We start from the raw sequence: 13093 nt of genomic DNA, 5'->3' as shown, positions 1-13093 counted from the left end.
ACACTATAGGGCAACCCATTTAATATGCACACCTTTCGATTGCGAGAAAAAAAAACAGAGCACCCAGAGGAAGTCCATGCGGAGAATGTGGCCGCTCCACACAGTCATTGGAGGGTGGAATCGAACCCCGGTCCTTGGCACTGTGAGGCTTCAATGATAGCAACCCTTAAATCTCTGTGGATTCACACCATTACTATAGATGTTGGAGGACGATGGCCTAATGGACCTATCACGAGATTGTTAATTCATAGACTTAGGTAACATTCCCCATGGCAGATGTTAGAACTTCAATGAGTCCAATGATGATGATGAAACAGTTGTCAGTTGTCAGGAAGAAAAACCATTTCATTCACTGATGTCCTTTGGGGAAGGCGATCTGTCATTCTTACCTCATCGACCCCACATGTGACTCCAGACCCGTAACAACCTTGTTGACTGTTACATGCTCTCTGGGCAATTACAGAAGCGTAGGAAATGTTTACCTACCCAGCAATACCCAAATCCCTTTAATTAAAAAAAAAATGGAGTTTCTCATGCACAGCCAAATCCCTGCTGCAGCCATAACTCCCTTTTTCGATTTTACTCTGGGATTGGATATCCCCACAGTGAGTGCATCATCACAAATATGAAATGATCAACTCCAAATTTGATCCAATTTAAAAGATCAAAAAATGCAGGAAAATAAGGCATTCTTCCTCCAGGTGTTGGATTGGAAGGTTTGCGATGAAGGAGACCCAGGACCTGCATGCACTTGTTGAGATGTTTATGCACGTGGCGGTAGGGTTTTTAAGTTCAGGTGTCCCAGAGATGTTTAGTGCAAAACTTGCACCCGCACCTCTCCCCTCACCTCCGTCCAAGGCCTCAAATGATACTTCGACATATGACAGAAATTTACCTGTACTTCCACCAATGTTACACCTGATGTAGTCTCCTCCACATTCGGAACATCTCTGAAACGCCAACACCAACTGTTATGAAGGGTTGGGTGTACTTTAAGAGGGTTAAACGCAGCAGAACTATCAGATGCAGCACCAAATGTTCTCAATAAAGTAAGAATGTAATATTTGGTAAAACAACTCGATTAGCTCGTTGCCTGGAGACAAAAACAAATTTGAATTCGGCCAATCAGTTTAAATTATATTTCGAAAAATATGAAACTCCAGTCCAGTTTTGAATTGATTATATTGACAATCTTAAAAGTCAATGACACAATCTGATGCTCTGGGGTATAAAACTGGGAAAATTTAATATTTGGGAGGAGAACTGCCATGCCACCAGTCTGCCTGAAAAATAGCTCTCTTAAAACTACTTTATAAATCTGTAATTTCTGATGCAGAAATTCCTATGAGGAAGATAAGAAGTCACAGGAAGATCCAAATAGATCAATTGAAAGCTGCCTGGTTGAGTGATAAGAAATGTGGTTTAGGAAATCTTAATTGGGAGTTTTTGGTAACTGATTTCATAGAAGGGAAGGTAAAAGATGGGTTAAAGTAAGTATTTTTTCATAGTTGTGAGTTAATTATTCTCTGTTACACTTTAAGAAATAAAGTAGTTAATTATTACTTTAAATAGAACTTGGCCATTCGAATATTTACAGATTACAGCTAAATATTTCTGTGTTGCTCGTTTTAAATTAGGCAGAAAAGTTAACACCGACCATCCCCACTGCTCCATGGCCGAACACTTCAACTCACCTCCCACTCCCCCAATGAAGGATATGGAGGCACTTATAGGAAGGATGTGGAGGCACTGGAACGGGTGCAGAGGTGGTTTACCAGGATGTTGCCTGGTATGGTAGAAAGATCGTATGAGGAAAGGTTGAGGCACTTGGGGTTGTTTTCATTGGGGAAAAGAAGGTTTAGGGGTGACTTGGTAGAGGTGTACAAGATGATTAGGGGTTTAGATAGGGTTGACCATGAGAACCTTTTTCCACGTATGGAGTCAGCTATTACGAGGGGGCATAGCTTTAAATTAAGGGGTGGTAGATATAGGACAGATGTTAGGGGTAGATTCTTTACTCAGCAAGTCGTAAGTTCATGGAATGCCCTGCAGTGGTGGACTCTCCCTCTTTATGGGCATTGGATAGGCATATGGAAGATAGTGGGCTAGTGTAGGTTAGGTGGGCTTGGATCGGCGCAACATCAAGGGCCAAAGGGCCTGTACTGCGCTGTATTTTTCTATGTTCTATATATCTGATCAGATACTTGGGATTTATCCACTTTTAAGACATCTATGATGTCCTCTTCTGTAATATGGCCATTTTTCAAGATATCTATTTCCCCATATATACTTTCTGTATCCTTATCCACAGGCAACACTGATGCAAAATATGCATTTAGTATCTTCCTCGACTTCTGCAGTTCCACATATAAGCTGCCTAGTTGATCTTTGAGGGGCCCTTTTCTCTTCCTAGTTACCCTTTTGTCTTTAATGTATTCGTAGAATCCCTTTGGATTCTCCTTAACTCTATTTGCCAAAGCTATCTCATGTCCCCTTTTTTTGGCCCTCCTGGTTTCCCTCTTAAGTAGACTCCTACTGCCTTTATGCTCTTCTAAGGATTCATTCGATCTCTGCCGTCTATACCTGACATATGCTTTCTTCTTTTTCTGGTCCAAAACCTCAATTTCTCTAGTCATCCAGCATTCCCTAAACCTACCAGCCTTGCCCTTCACCCTAACAAGAACAGTTAGAGAAGGCAGTTGCATGGATTTGGTCAGTAATATATAATACACACCATGGTTCATCTGAGTATGACCTCAACGCCATTTTCCTGTCAGCCCCTTTGAAACCTCGGCTCGTGAAGAGTCTACCTGTTTCTGCCTTAAAATATTCAATAACTCTGCCTCCTCCACACTCGGGATAGACTCACGACCCTCAGAAAACATTTCTCCTTATCTTGAATGGGAGACCCCTTAAACTGTTCTAGTATGTCCGATGTGGGGGAAATCATTCTCTCAACACTCATCCAGCCAAGTCCCCTCAAGATTTTATCTCTTTCAATAAAATCATCTCACGTTCTTCAAAACTTCAATGTGTGTAATCCTAGAAACCCTACAGTGTGGAAACAGGCCCTTCGGTTCAACAAGTCCACAACGACCCGCAGAAGAGTTAACCACCCAGACCCATTCCCCTACCCTATTGTCCTACATTTACCCCTGACTAATGCAACGGTGGCACAGTGGTTAGCACTGCTGCCTCACAGCGCTTGAGACCCGGGTTCAATTCCCGCCTCAGGCGACTGACTGTGTGGAGTTTGCACGTTCTCCCCGTGTCTGCGTGGGTTTCCTCCGGGTGCTCCGGTTTCCTCCCACAGTCCAAAAGATGTGCAGGGTCAGGTGAATTGGCCATGCTAAATTGCCCGTAGTGTTAGGTAAGGGATAAATGTAGGGGTATGGGTGGGTTTCGCTTCGGCGGGTCGGTGTGGACTTGTTGGGCCGAAGGGCCTGTTTCCACACTGTAATGTAATCTAATGTAATCTAATCTAATCTAATCTAACCTACACATCCCTGAACACTATGGGACTTGGTCAATTCACCTAACCTGCACATCCTTGGATTGTGGGAGGAAAGTGGAGCACCCAGACGAAGCCCACGCAGACACAGGGAGAACATGCAAACTCCAAACAGACGCCCAAGGGTGTATTCAAACCCAGGTCCTTGGGGCTGTGAGGCAGCAGTGCTAACCACTGAGCCACCGTGCCACCCCAATTGGCTGAGCCTAACCAACCTTTCCTCACGCGATAATCCCCACATCCCAGCAACCTGTCGAGTGAACCTTCTCTGAATTGCTTCTCATTTAACAACGTACTGTCCGAAATATGGAATCTAAAGTAAATGTACACAGCACTACAGATATGGTCTCAGAGCTGATCTGGGTGTCTGAGGTTATCCTACCACTGGGTTTCCTAGTACCTCTGACAAATGTGTGTCACCCCTGATTTCTATGTAGATGTTCCACATTCTTCTTAGAATGATGTAACATTTGGCAGACTTACTCTATTTACTGGATACCTTGAACAGTGTAGTTTTTTTATGAACACATATCACGGGTAGTACTAGCGCATAGCCCTGGTACAAACATACCAACATCAAGCTGAAACTACTAATATTCAGCAATTTGCAAGAAGAACACAAGGTTTTACTGGAGTTAGATATTTTTGGTATCAGATTGTTGGAAGGTGGTGGAGTAGAGGGGTGTCAGAAAGGACACCTTCCCAAGGGGAACTAGAGACAGACAATAAATGCTGACCCAGCCATTGACACCCCTGTTCCACGAGAGAATTAAACAAAAATCATACAAATTGGAGGCCAGGGTTGAAGCCCACCAATCAGTTTCTTTCAAAGACTTGGGGGGGCAGCTTTTTTTTTCTGACCAAGAGAGTGTTTCACGTGTGGAATGCACTTCCAGAGAAAGTGGTGGATATGGGCATAGTTACAATGTGTAAAAGACATTTGGATAAGTACATGAATAGGAAATAATTGGAGGGATATGGCCAAGTACTAGTTTAATTGGGATTACAGCTTCACTGAAGGGCCTGGTTCGGCACTGTTTATCTCTGATGCACCAGGACAGAAAGGGATTAAATTGGAGGTTTTTACAATTTGCAATGTTCCCTGCTCAAGCAAATAGACCACAAGAGACCAAGGGTTTGGGTTAACTTAGTAGCTAGGTCATGTTGCTTCACTACTGAATATATTGTGAATGAGAAAAGCTGTTGTGTCGCAGTGGTAACATCCCTGCCTCTGAGCCAGGAGGTCCAGATTCAAGTCCCACCTGCTCCAAAGATGGGTTATCTACATTGTGAATGACAACAGCCTGTAGTTATGTGGCACATGGCAAAACATCCTAAGGCAAGTTCACAACAGTGAGCACAGTAGGAGGTATTCAAACAGGTGACTTAAGATGGTTCAAGGAACAGAAAGAAGGATATAGGGAGTGAGAAAGAGGTTCAGGGAGGATGGTTGGGAGTTTAACAAATAGTGGCCCAGCTACAAATGATGGATGAAGATACAAATCAGATTTAGTGAAATGCAGAGTTCTCAGAAGTTGTAGTACAGAAGAGGTTAGAAATAGAGAGTAGCAAAGCTGCAAAGGGGGTTTGACCATATATGATGAGCATTCTTAAAGAGCCCGTGTACAGCAGTACAAGTCAGTGAGTACATAGGTGATCTGCGCGAATAGGACTGGGTACAAGTCAAGATACTGGCAGACTTTGGGATGGTCTAATATTTACAGAGAGTGGACACTTGAATGTGGAGGCTGTAGAGCAGAGAAGACTTTGACAGTAACAAGGAAGTGGGTGAACATTTCAACATTAGACATGTTGAAGCAAGGACAGAGAGGGTTGTGAAAATGGCAGCCGCCCCAAACTGGGATGGTAAAGGTTCGTCTGTAGATCGTAGCTAGAATGGAGATAATTCTTTGTAGTTTCCATCACATATAGATAGGGCGGTTAACAGGACATTTAGCATATTTGCCTTCATTGCTCAGACCTTTGAGTATAGGAGTTGTGACGTTATGTTGAGGTTGTACAAAATGTTTCTTTTAATAAATCCTAGAATCCCTACAGTATGGAAAAAGGCCCTTTGGCCAAACAAGTCCACACCGATCCTTGGAAGAGTAACCCACCCAGACCCATTCCCATACCCTATTATTCCGATATTTACACCTGACTAATGCACATAATCTACACATCCCTGAACACTATGGACAACCTAGCATGACCAATTCACCTAACATGCACATCTTTGGATTGTGGGAGGAATCTGGAGCACCCGGAGGAACCCACATAGATACAGGGAGAATGTGCAAACTCCACACAGACAGTCGTCTGAGGTTGGAAATGAACCCGGGTCACTGGCGCTGTGAGGCAGCAGTGCTAACAACTGAGCCACTGTGTCATGTAACTGATTCTCACACAGAAAGTAATGGCAATCAAGGCAGGATTTAGCGTGGTGAAGAGGGTCAAAGAGCTGTGATGTTTTGAGTGTGGCTGGTTTGGTTTTGGAAATTGGAAACTGGTTAAGACATCGGTCTCTTCTGGTGCAAAGAGCAGGAGGAAATGGATTTTGTTTTTTGTGCATGGGATGTATACATGGCTGGTTAGGCCAGCATTTATTGTCCCCGTCAAACCACCTGGTGGTGGGGAGTTGCATTCTTGAAATGCTGCAGTCCTTAGGTTGTGGGTACACCCACCATGCTGTTACAGAGGGAGTTGCAGGATTTAATAGTGGTACCTTTCCAAGTCAGGCTGGTGAGAGGCTTTGGGGAGAGGGGGGATTCCAATGCCCTCACCCTTCTGGATGGTAGAGGTCTCAGATCTGCAAAGTGCTGTTGGATGTGCCTTGGGGAATTTCTGCAGTGCATCTTGTAGACGGTAGACATTACTGCTACTGTGTGTCAGTAGTGAAGGGAAGTGAATGTTGAAAGAGGGGGAAGGAGTGTCAATAAAGCTGCCAGCTTTGTTCGGCTTATCAATTATTGGCGCTGCTCTCGTGCTCCCGACTTGTGCCTTGCAGACAGGAGTTATTCGCCTCAGAATTCCTAGCCTCTGACCTGCAGCATGGTGGCACAGTGGTTAGCACTGCTGCCTCACAGCACCAGAGACCCGGGTTCAATTCTTGCCTCAGGCGACTGACTGCGTGGAGTTTGCACATTCTCCCCGTGTCTGCGTGGGTTTCCTCCCACAGTCCAAAAACGTGCAGGTTAGGTGAATTGACCATGCTAAATTGCCCGTAGTGTTAGGTGAAGGGGTAAGTGTAGTGGAATGGGTCTGGGTGGGTTGCGCGTTGGTGTGGATGTGTTGGGCTGAAGGGCCTGTTTCCACACTGTAAGTAAGTAATCTAAAAAAAAACTGCTCTTGCAGCTACAAAATTTTATGTGACTCGTCTGATTCAGTTTCTGGTCAATGCTAATGCTCAGGATGTTGATAGTGAGTCTTTCAGTGACGGGGTAATGTCATTCAAGTTCAAGGGGCTATGGCAGGCTTTACTCTTGTTGGAGATGGTCACTGCCTGACATTTCTCTGGCACAAATAATACTTGTCATTTGACAGCCAAAGCCTGGATATTCTCCAGGTCTTGTTCACTGCTTCAGTACCTGAGGAGTCACAAATGGTGGTGAACGTTATGCAAACGTCGGTGAACACATCCCCATTTCTGACCTTATGATGGAGGGAAGGTCATTGATTAAAGCAGCTAAAGACAGTTGGGCCTAGGCCTTTTTCCTGAGGAACGCCTGCAGAGATACATCCAACAACTCCAGCCATCTTCCTTTGTGCTGGTTCTGACTCCAACCCAGTGGAGAGGTTTTCCCCCAATTCCCACTGACGCTAGTTTTGCTGGGGTTTATTAATGCCTTGTTTGGTCAAATGCAGGTCAGTCTCCCTCAGGATTTAGATCTTTTGTCCATGTTTAAATCAAAGCTTTTTAAAGGGAGAATTCCCAACCCTGAGCTTCCATCTGCCTGTCCTGAACTTGGGAGTTTCAGACTGGTCTGAGACAGGTGTTAATTGCAATACTCTAGCTGTTTGTGTCCATCTTCTTCAAGGAATTCCTAAACTCCTGCTCCAGGGCTCTCAGAATTCTCACTCTTGTACAGTTTTCCCAGTGTCTGGAATTCAGATCATCATAACTGATACATTCCTACGTGTTGATCTGTTATCCCAGCCAAACTCTCCACATTTGGAAAGAAATACGCAGTGCAATAATGTTTTACTTTATGTGGTAATGCTCACATTACCTTCTGTTAGATCAGAAACCTGGCTTGGACACTTTAGAGTACAACAGCCATTTATTATAACTAAAGATTACGTGCAAACAAGTGTCTTGGGTGGTATAACTATTCTAGGTTACAGAGGAGCATGTTTCTAGTAGAGTGTCGTGCATCAAGTGATACAAGGTAAAATGGAGTATGAGATCTTTATACCTTCAGGTAATGAGCTATGACACACTGATAATACAGTGACAACACCTCCACATCATAGTGATAACAGTCAGTGTCAGAAGTCACATGATACCAGATTCTATTCCACCTCACCTGATGAAGGAGCCACCACTCTGAAATGATTTGGAGACGCCGGTGTTGGACTGGGGTGGACAAAGTGGAAAAAAAAAATCAAACAGCACCAGGTTATAGTCCAGCAGGTTTAATTGGAAGCACACTAGCTTTCGGAGCGCCACTCCTTCATCAGGTGGTTGTGAAGAATAAGATTGTAAGACACAGAGTTTATAGCAATAAACTTCTGTGTCTTACAATCTCATTCTCCACAACCATCTGATGAAGGAGCAGTGCTCCGAAAGCTAGTGCTTCCAAATAAACCTGTTGGACTATAACCTGGTGTCATGTGATTTCTGACTTTGTCCATCCCAGTCCCACAGCAGTGTGTCCACAGAATAGTCAGTAGCATCTTTCAAAGGCACACTGATCATGAGACAGCTTACTGAATATGATGGGCTTTATATGAGTGTACCTTGGAGTGTTTTACCAACACTGATAAACAGCCATCAGCCTTGGCTTTTGCCTCTTTCATCATATGGTCACAGGGTCAAGCCCCACCAGACTAAAACCCAGCTGACAGAAGCATAGTTTTGTTTTCAGTTAAGTGTAACAGAATCCCATAACACTATATCAAAGAGCTGGGAAGCTCTGGCCAACACTTGTATCAGAAATCCTCTGGTCATTATCACATTATTGTTTATGGCAACTGGTGTGTTGTTGGCAGAGCAGTATTGGAGCTGGACCTGTAATTCAGAGGCCCAACCCAATACAGATTCAAATCCCAAGGCAGCCAGTTAAATTTAAACTCCTTTTTAAGAGCAATCTGGAATTGGAAACTATTTAAATTGGAAAACTTGAAGCTATCATTGATTGTTGCAAACATCCATCTGGTTCATCGACCTCCTTTAGGGAAATAAATCTGCTATCTTTACCTTGTCTGGCCTATGTGTGCCTCCAGATTCACAGTAATATGGTTGACTTATTTCCCAGAGAGCAATTTCAGAATGGGCAACAAACACTAGTCTTGTCACAGTCACTCACATCCCACAAACAAATTAAAAACGTAGAAGTGTTCCTGTCACAACAGACTACTCAACACGTAAAATCAAAACAGAAACTGTGGGCAATACTGAGCTTTTCCAGCATTTTGTTTTGGTTTCTGATTTACAGCATCTGCAGTTCTTTCAATTTTTACTTAAATGTAATACTGCAGGGTACCATTTGGTAAAAGCTGCTATATATATATGTGCAAAGTCTATTCCTAAACACATGGGGAGGGCTCAAGTTGCTTCTGCCTTGACTTTATTTTCTGTTTTGCTATTCTGGTTTGGCTGCAGCCTATAGGTTTCCTTCTTGCAATTAGGGCCACCCTCAGACCTGCAAAAGAGGCAGAAAATGGGGACGGGGGTGGGGGGTGGAAGAACAATCCAACAAGCAGGCAAAACTTCCGATTAAATAGCCATGACCGGGATGGGAGGGAACTAGAAAGAAAGAGAGGGCGGGCGCTACTGTCAGTGGAAATAACGTGACGCAAATGACGAGCCTCAAACATGAACTCCAACCCAGAGAGAGAGAGAGAGGGAGGGGGGAAATAATGTTTTAACATCCAGCTTCCCCTCCTCCACCTCCAAAAAAGAAATTAAATCAACTAGCAATGCCTTTACATTGCAAATCAAAATTAAAAAGCACTCACTGCTCTCACGGAGAGTACTCTCGGCCAAAAGAAAATCTGAACTGAAATTGTAGCAAAGACCCCCATTTAAAAGTCCTGCTTTTGTGTGTGTGTACCTTTCAGCAATTCACTGCAAGTTGTTCTCACCCGTTTTCACTTCGACTCGACCCTAACACGGCGCTTTTTTGAAAAATACATCCGTGCGTGTGGACAATTGTTAAAACAGAAAAGTTAACCCCCCCCGCTCTGTGGGTAACACGAGGTTCTCAGCCGGCCTACAACAACACCACAAAATGGAGCAATGCGAGCGGACACCCACCGGAACGGGACGAATTTTAATGCAAAAAGACTGCAGTCCGGGGATATTGGGGGTTTTTTTCGTTGTTGTAGTATTGCAAACAGGGTTAAAGCTCTCCCCACTTTGTTTGCAGAAGGAGGCAATACACCAGCCCGTGCAGAGCAGCAGGCCGACAGCATTTTCAAATACTTGTTCGTTGCAATGAATGCACACAAAAAAAAAACCCCAACACAGACACAAGGGAAGGGGTTGCAGACTTTCCGGGGTGGGGTGCGTACAGATTTGTCTTACCTCCGGGAGTGGTGGAGAACAGGGTCCCCCCTGGGGTAGTGCAGTAGTCATGAGGTAGCTGCGTTGCATCGTTCAGGGCAACTCTCCTGGTGGGGATCACTCGGCATTCACTTTGCTGACAAGTCGCAGACATCTCGAAAGCAAACCGTGCTCTCACCTTCCTTCCCTACACAAGCACAAAATGCAACAAAAAAAAAAGTGAAGGGGAGGTGGTGTAAGAAATTTTTAAAAAATATAATAATGATGTTCGGCGGCTTAACCAAAATAAAAAATAAAATCCTGCCCTGTTATCCCCCTTTTCCTTTCCGCCTTCCCCCAGCCCGTCAGTGAAGCACCACCTACTGGAGACTGGTGATGGGTGGAAAAAACCCCACACACAACAAAACCTTCATCTGTGGTCATGCACTCAGGCAAGGGGGAGGCTGCGGGACGCTTAAAGGGACCCCTATCCTCACCTTTGACAACCTTCCTTCTTGTTGAACTATCATTATACTCCTTTGACCCCCTTCCCAAGGCAAGCCGCCGACTTCAAGGAATTGAATTGCACGCCACTTGGGACTTGCATTTGTATAGCGACTTTGTCACTCGCCTCGCGTCCACCAACTCAAAAGCGCTCCAAATCCCAACATGTACTTTTGAAATGTAACCGTTGTTGCCTTGAATGTACTCAAGGTTGAGTATGATTTGTATTTGCCGGTGTTGGACTGGGGTGTACAAAGTTAAAAATCACACAACACCAGGTTATAGTCCAACAGGTTTATTTGGAAGCACTAGCTTTCAGAGCGCTGCTCCTTCATCAGATGGTTGTGGAGTATAAGATTAGCTATAAATTCTGTGTCTTACAATCTTATACTCCACAACCACCTGATGAAGGAGTAGAGCTCTGAAAGCTAGTGCTTCCAATTAGACCTTTTGGACTATAACCTGGTGTTGCGTGATTTTTAAGGTTGAGTGAGATAGATTTGCATTGTTTGAGGACTCCAGGGTGGTGTTGTTTGGGGGCGGGGGGGGGCAGACAGGAGAGCGAAGTTAATGCCCCATAAAAGATCAGCCATGATCTCATTGAGCTGGAAATGTGTTGCTGGAAAAGCGCAGCAGGTCAGGCAGCATCCAGGGAACAGGAGAATCGACGTTTCGGGCATAAGCCCTTCTTCAGGAATCAAGCCCTTCTCCTGTTCCCTGGATGCTGCCTGACCTGCTGCGCTTTTCCAGCAACACATTTCCAGCTCTGATCTCCAGCATCTGCAGACCTCACTTTCTCAGCCATGATCTCATTGAGTTGTGTGACAGGCTTTTTTTAAAAAATTCACTTGTGGGATATAAGCATTGCTCTCTGGTCAGTATTTATTGCCCATTTCTAGCTACCCCTTGAGAAGGTGGTGGTGAGCTGCCTTCTTGAACATCTGCAGCCTACATGCTGTGCGTTGACCCACAATGCGAATTCCAGGATTTTGACGCAGTGAAGGAACTGTGATATATTTCCAAGTCAGGATGATGAGTGACTTGGAGCAGAAGTTGTTTGATGGACCAAATGGCCCACTCCTGTTCCTACCTTTGGTGACCTTGTACCAAAATAGATAGTTATCCTGTCACTTAAATAAGGTGCTGCCTGGCTTGTGGTGTTCTTCCAGCTTCCTGCTGGCCTACCTTGGATCCCAGCATCTGCCGTTCTCTTTTGTTTCTAACTGGCTTTAAAGAATCCAGAGATTCAGGCAATATTCCGGAGCTGTCGGTTCAATTCCCATACTAACAGCTGCTGGAATTTAAATTTAATTCATTAAATCAAAACAGATTTTAGACTGATTCCCTTTAGAGAAATCGGCTGATGCAGGCTCTCTTTTTTAACCTTCATTTTTTGCCGTAATCTTTAAGGCTGTCTTGTGGTGTGGTGGTAGTGTCGTTACCATGGACAGGGAGGCCTGGTTTCACATCCCATTCTGCTCCAGACGTGTGTAATAATTCTCAATCTCTCCCCTCACCTAAAGTGTGGTGACCCTTAGGTCAAACCATGACGAATTGTACCTCTAACGAGGAAAGCAGCCCCACTCCCGTCCCATTTATCTCTCAGCTCCCCCGGCCCACAAGCCTGATGAAGGGTTTATGCCCGGATCGTCGATTCTCCTGCTTTTCGGATGCTGCCTAACCTGCTGTGCTTTTCCAGCACCGCACTCTCAACTCTGATCTCCAGCAGTCCTCACTTTTTCCCTAGAGGACTAGGGTGACTTTACCTTTACATCAGTGCGGTACTGAGGTTATGCCACACCATCGGAGGTCCTGACTGCATTCTAGTTAAAGATTCTATAGAGTGCTTTAACAGAAACAAGAGCATTCATCTCAATGTTCTGGCTCATATGTACAATGCAACAACAAGATAATAACCAAGAAATCAAGCAGGACTTTCAAAACTAAACCACCTATACCCAGAGAGTGGTGAGAATGTGGAACTCAGTACCACAGGAAGTAGTTGAAGTCACTACTATAGATGTATTTAAGAAAACAAAAGTGTATTTATAGCCAAAAGAAAATGTTTTGAAGTGCAGTCATTGTTGTAATGTATATGTTACAAATTTTCTAATCAAGTTGCTCAGAGATGTCATTACACACCTCTGGGTGGGACTTGAACCCATCTACCCACGCCTCCTCCCTCTGAGATATGGACATTACAACAAATTTATATCCTGTTGGGTTCCATTTATCTGGTACTGGCAGTTAAGCTTTTTAGTTGCTAACTGCCTGATGCAACAGATGTCTGAAAGTTGGTGCAGCAATCCTACATCACTACACAGAGTGTCAACCTTGAGTTTTATGCTCAGTTCATGAAGTAGGATTTGAAC

The 13093-nt window shown here is 44.3% G+C and overlaps 1 protein-coding gene across 2 annotated transcripts in view; it reads right to left on the bottom strand.

Moving 5' to 3' along the window:
* Nucleotides 1-10676, bottom strand: part of eif4ebp2 (eukaryotic translation initiation factor 4E binding protein 2) — a 30961-nt gene extending 20285 nt beyond the window's left edge. The window contains exons 1-2 of one of the 2 annotated variants that reach the window (XM_043678761.1): nucleotides 10602-10676; nucleotides 10260-10425 (exon numbers count right to left, since the gene is read on the bottom strand). In XM_043678761.1, coding sequence (XP_043534696.1) covers nucleotides 10260-10425; nucleotides 10602-10661 — 226 coding nt within the window. In that variant the 5' untranslated portion in view covers nucleotides 10662-10676. The other variant, XM_043678762.1, reaches the window with a different exon arrangement.
* Nucleotides 10677-13093: the final 2417 nt, after the last annotated feature.

This window comes from Chiloscyllium plagiosum, chromosome 38 (assembly GCF_004010195.1).
Source record: "Chiloscyllium plagiosum isolate BGI_BamShark_2017 chromosome 38, ASM401019v2, whole genome shotgun sequence".
In the NCBI taxonomy this organism is placed as follows: domain Eukaryota; kingdom Metazoa; phylum Chordata; class Chondrichthyes; order Orectolobiformes; family Hemiscylliidae; genus Chiloscyllium; species Chiloscyllium plagiosum.
Note: the sequence above shows the minus strand (reverse complement) of the source record. Positions and strands in the feature narration are given on the sequence as shown.